Source organism: Cibotium barometz, chromosome 2, assembly GCF_041138505.1.
Source record: "Cibotium barometz isolate CiBa-2024 chromosome 2, ASM4113850v1, whole genome shotgun sequence".
NCBI lineage: Eukaryota > Viridiplantae > Streptophyta > Polypodiopsida > Cyatheales > Cibotiaceae > Cibotium > Cibotium barometz.
In genome coordinates this window covers 9,354,653-9,360,160 of record NC_141047.1, presented here as the reverse complement: position 1 = coordinate 9,360,160, position 5,508 = coordinate 9,354,653, and the positions used below count along the sequence as shown (strand labels likewise).

Genomic DNA, 5,508 nt, shown 5'->3' with positions numbered 1-5,508 from the left:
TGGGTGGTTAAACATGGTATGCCAAGCTAGGTTTTGTTTAGCTAATTTTGAGTTCTTCTTCTTCTCTCTCATTTTTTTGCATGAAGCTAGTTTTTCACAGAGCTAGGTTGCCTTGCATGGAGGCCTAACACATACATGTGGTAGAAACTCATCCAAAAGGACTTGATCGTAATGCTCTCAACAAGGAACATTTAAAGTTTTGTTGTGTTTCCATAAGTAAGCTTTACGATAAAATTCATATCTACAAGTGGTAGGCTTCCCTAGGATTCCCAGCAACTCTTGGTTATTGCTAGAGGTAGAACAAGATGTTGAGAGATAGTTGGTCATTCACATGTTTTGCTAATTATAGTAGTGTGAAGTTTCATGGCTTCCCACGCACATGCAATATACATAGTGCATGAGAGGTCTTAGGAGAGATCTTTGCCTCACATGAGGGCACTCCATGTTGGTGTGATTTTATTGACACATAACACACTAAACCATATCACATGCAATATACATATACATAGTGCATGAGAGGTCTTAGGAGAGATCTTTGCCTCACATGAGGGCACTCCATGTTGGTGTGATTTTATTGACACATAACACACTAAACCATATCACATCGTGGATACAAATGAGGATTTCCTTGTGGTTTCCTAGGTTGACTCACACACCATTGTTGGCTTAATTAGTTTAGTAGAGATGCACTCTCATCATCGACTCTTCTACTGTCATCATATATCAAGAATTTGTGTTTCCTCTTTCTTTGGATTTGTAGCCTTCAAGGCTAATGACACTTCAAATTTAATTGATGGGGTGCCAGATGTAAATTTCGTTCCCACCATGTTATCCCAATGTGATGGCTTCTTTGTAATACTCCATCAAAAGCATGAAGCATCATCTGAATGATCACCAGTTTGCATAAGTTTGGGTTGTTAAAACCAACAAGAAATATGTTCATCATTAAACTTCTCTTGTGACTCACCTCTAGAGATCAACTACTTCATGCATGTAAGGTAGTCATTTTCCAAAGCAATCTTATAACATTAATTACCTTAAAATGAAATTTATCTAGGTACAAGTACCTAAAAAAAAAAATTTGTGTAGGTACCTTGTGACCATTGTAATTTGTAAAACATGGTTGATGGGACAAAGGACATGAATTATGCTCCCCTCCTCTCTCTCTCTCTCACACACACAAATATTCATCTCTCTCTCTCTCTCTCTCTCTCTCTCACACACACACACACACACACACACAAACCCCCCCCCCCCCCCCCCCCCCCCCCCCCGCCCCAAAACAAAACACATACGCACATATACTAATCTTCATTGTACATGCTATGCATGGACGGTAGGCATGTACCAGAGTGTAGCAGAGATGCAGCCATCACGATCACAGACGAGCGCCTGTGGAAGAAGTACTCGAAGGACACTCCCACTGGTGGAACAACCGAAAGAGCAAAGTAAGTCCCCTTTCTTGCTTTAACTAAGTGATGATGCTGTCTTGATTAGCTCTGTCCTGTGTGCGTGTTACATACAAACCTAAGGCCCCCAGATTTCGAGTATAAACTTACCCAGGGGTCGCTGTGGATGACAATCCAAGTTGGATTGAAGACAGGCAAGACCCACACGAAGCACAAGAAGAAGAAGAAGAAGAAGAAGAAGAAGAGGAAGAAGAGAAGAAATGAAGAACAGTACCGGTGGCGGCTGGAGGCTGCTTAGCTTACAGGAGGCCCTACCCTCCTTGGAAGAAGGGTTGCTGCTCCAGCGTTCCGTTGAGGACTTTGCACGCATATTGCATAAGTGCAGCAAGGAGGGAGACCGAGCTCACGTGCTCCGCTTGCATGCCTACATGGTTAAACGTGGGCTGGAAGCTCATAGATCACTGGGGAACTACCTCGTCTCAATGCTGGCAGAAGTTGGAAGCATGTGTGATGCCCAGCAGGTTTTTGATAGGTTGGTGTGTAGGAATGAGTGGTCCTGGCATTCCCTTATCACTGGTTATATCAAATGCGGTAAGCCATGGCATGCTCTCACTCTGTACCAGAGAATGCAAAAGGACAGTTCTGTACATCCCTGTGGCCATACTTTTGTGGCCTTACTGAAGGTTTGTGCAAAGCTTAAAGATCTGGAAAGAGGCCTCGAAATACATGCTGAGGTTACCAGAACAGAGTTGCTCGAAAGGAACCTTTTTGTTGGGAGTGCCTTGGTTGATATGTATGCCAAATGTGGCTCACTTGCAAAAGCACAGCAAGTGTTTGACAAGCTCCCAGCCCGAAATGTTGTCTCCTGGACTGCACTAATCACAGGATATGCTGAACATGGGCATGGTGAGGAAGCACTCAAGTGTTTTAAACAGATGCAACTCGAGGGTGTCTCCCCAAATGCTGTCACTTTTGTTTGCAGCTTGAAAGCTTGTGGCAGCACAGGAGACACAAACAAAGGCCGAGAAATACATGCTGAGATTGAAAGACAGGGATTGTTGCAAAGAGACCTTGTTATTGGCAATGCCTTGGTCGATATGTATGCCAAATGTGGCTCGCTTGCCATAGCACAAGAAGTGTTTGACAAGCTTCCAGTTCGAGACGTAGTCTCATGGACAGCCCTGATCGCAGGGTATGCTGAACATGGGCGTGGTGAGGAAGCCCTCAAGTATTTTGAAGAGATGCAACTTGAGGGCGTCTCTCCGGATGCTTTGACATTTGTTTGCAGCTTGAAAGCTTGTGGCAGCACTGGAGCCACAAACAAGGGTAGAGAAATACATGATGAGATTGAAAGACGGGGGTTGCTGGAAAGAAACCTTTTTGTTGGCAGCGCTTTGGTCGATATGTATGCCAAATGTGGCTTGCTTGCAAAAGCACAGCAAGTCTTTGACAGACTTCCAGTTCGAAACATAGTCTCGTGGAATGCGTTAATAGGAGGATATGCCGAACATGGACATGGTGAGGAAGCACTCAAGCGTTTTGAACAGATGCAACTTGAGGGTGTCTCCCCAGAAACTGTCACATTTGTTTGCAGTTTGAAAGCTTGTGGCAGCATAGGAGCCGCAGACAAGGGCCGAGAAATACATGCTGAGATTGAAAGACAGGGGTTATTGGAAAGAGACCTCGTTATTGGCAACACCTTGGTTGATATGTATGCCAAATGTGGCTTGCTTGTCATAGCACAGCAAGTGTTTGACAGGCTTTCAGTTCGAGACGTAGTTTCATGGAATGCACTGATTGCAGGATATGCTGAACATGGGCATGGTGAGGAAGCACTTAAGTGTTTTGAACAGATGCAATTTGAGCATGTCTCCCCGGATGCAGTCACATTTATTTGCACCTTGAAAGCTTGTGGCAGCATAGGAGCCACAGACAAGGCCCGAGAGATACACGCTGAGATTGAAAGACAGGGGTTGCTGGAAGGAGACCCTGTTGTTGGCAACACCTTGATTGATATGTATGCCAAATGTGGCTTGGTTACCCTAGCACAGCAAGTGTTTCATAAGCTTCCAGTTAGAAACGCAGTCTCATGGAACTCATTAATTGCAGGATATGTTGAACATGGGCATGGTGAGGAAGCTCTGAAGTATTTTGAAGATATGCAACTTGAGGGTGTCTCCCCAGATGCTTTCACGTTTGTTTGCAGCTTGAATGCTTGTGGAAGCATTGGAGCCACAAACAAGGGCAGACAAATACAGGCTGAGATTGAAAGACAGGGGTTGTTGGAAAGAGACGTTGTTGTTGGCAACACCTTGATTGATATGTATGCCAAATGTGGCTTGCTTGCCATAGCACAACAAGTGTTTGACAAGCTTCCAGTTCGAGATGTAATCTCATGGAATGCACTAATATCAGGATATGCTGAACATGGGCATGGTGAGGAAGCACTCAAGTGTTTTGAACAGATGCAACTTAGGGGTGTGTCCCCAAATGCTGTCACGCTTGTTTGCAGCTTGAAAGCTTGTGGCAGGATAGGAGCTGCAGGCAAGGGTCGAGAACTACATGCTGAGGTTGAAAGACAGGGGTTGTTGGAAAGAGACGTTGTTGTTGGCAACACATTGGTTGATATGTATGTCAAATGTGGCTGGCTTGCCTTAGCACAGCAAGTGTTTGACAAACTTCCAATTCAAAATGTAGTCTCGCGGACTGCACTGATGGCAGGATATGCCCAGCTTGGCGAGAGTAAGAATGTTTTCCATATCTTTGACAGAATGCTAGGAGAAGGTATAAAGCCAGATCCAGTCACCTTCATTGTTGTTCTCAGTGCATGCAGTCGCACAGGTCTATTTAATAAGAGCCAGACATACTTTGAGGCTATGAGCAAAGACTATGGCATTGTTCCAACTCTTGAGCACCACACTTGCATGGTTGATCTCCTTGGCCGGACAGGACAATTAGACAAGGCAGTAGCAATGATCAAGAAGATGCCATTCTGTCCTAATCTTGTGGTGTGGCAAACTGTGTTGGGTGCTTGTAGAAATTGGGGAAATGTAGAGTTTGGAAAACAGGCCTTTGACCATGCAGTGCGTTTGGATGAGAAGGATGCTGTAGCTTATGTCTTTATGTCTCACATCTATGCTGGTGCTGACTTGCAGGAGGCGGCGAACGAGGTGAGGGCAATGAGAGTGTAAGACCGGCATAGCAGTGTTGTTGATGGACCAATGGCACAGCCAGAATTGTGTATTCATTTTAACTATGAAATGTATATATATTGAAAACATTTGTATGGGACATAGATGAAAGCTCTTGTTCTTTTAAAATCTTTTGAAGTTACATCATTGTTTTATAATATGTATTTCAATGATCAATTTTCTTCCAGACTCTGCCCTGTCTTTGTCGTTGTCTTAGCCATTCAGCATGATTCTGCCTCCCCTATGAGGAGACATATATTGATCGTCTCCGTTCAGCCTGCATCTCTCTTATTGCACATGACACAGCTGATTTAGACTATTTGATCTTCACACGAATCCGCCTATTATACCACTGACATAGTTGCTTCATGGGATTACTTTTCTTCACTCCTCCTTCATGTTGAGTGGCCCGTTGATAGGCACAACGTGCTTGCCAATGAGATCAGTAGCCATTGCCTCTTTTACTTGAAATGTTGATGCCAGAATGATGGAGAGGTTAGTTTCCCTCCCTCATTTGATTGGTAATAATGGCGTCAATTTGGAGAGCTTGATTTCTCATGTGGTTCTTCTTGGGGTGGCTTGGGAATTGGCTTTTGCTCTGCTCCAAGGGTGATGATTCTCTGGTTCATGATTGAGTTGGTATTTTTGGTAGCTGGGTTATTTTCAGGTTTACCTGCCACATTACAGTAGTAATTCACTGCGTTTGCATTATTTGCTCAACTTTTTAGAAAATTTAAATAATATCTATCCCCAAATTCATCCCAATTGTCGACAGTATCCAATTTAAATAATTTTGGAAATTCAAACTTTTCAAGAATAAAAATGAAAGTACTACTTTAACAAGTTAAAAATTTACGATAAAAAATCTATATTTATTTTTCGTCTGATGGATATGTATGTATTACATA

General features: G+C 43.4%; 1 protein-coding gene across 4 annotated transcripts; it reads left to right on the top strand.

Annotated features, from left to right (window-relative positions):
- The first annotated feature begins 1,222 nt into the window (after window positions 1-1,222).
- LOC147640616 (pentatricopeptide repeat-containing protein At2g39620-like) lies at window positions 1,223-4,729 on the top strand. 4 transcript variants are annotated; one of them, XM_086813527.1, is made up of 2 exons: window positions 1,223-1,448; window positions 1,604-4,729. In XM_086813527.1, exon 2 carries the CDS (start codon window positions 1,670-1,672, stop codon window positions 4,598-4,600), a length of 2,931 nt encoding a protein of 976 aa, XP_086669653.1. In that variant the 5' UTR covers window positions 1,223-1,448; window positions 1,604-1,669; the 3' UTR covers window positions 4,601-4,729. The 4 variants fall into 4 exon arrangements, with proteins under 4 accessions (XP_086669653.1, XP_086669636.1, XP_086669662.1 ...); XM_086813510.1 differs by having other exon boundaries at window positions 1,282-1,448; window positions 1,600-4,729; XM_086813536.1 differs by having other exon boundaries at window positions 1,282-1,448; window positions 1,589-4,729.
- Window positions 4,730-5,508: the final 779 nt, after the last annotated feature.

Excerpts from the sequence above, each read along its gene's own strand:
- LOC147640616 (XM_086813510.1), top strand. The coding sequence starts at position 1,321 with ATGCTATGCATGGACGGTAGGCATGTACCAGAGTGTAGCAGAGATGCA. Across the intron at positions 1,449-1,599 it reads GGAACAACCGAAAGAGCAAA|ACAGGCAAGACCCACACGAA; the intron begins GTAAGTCCCCTT and ends GTTGGATTGAAG.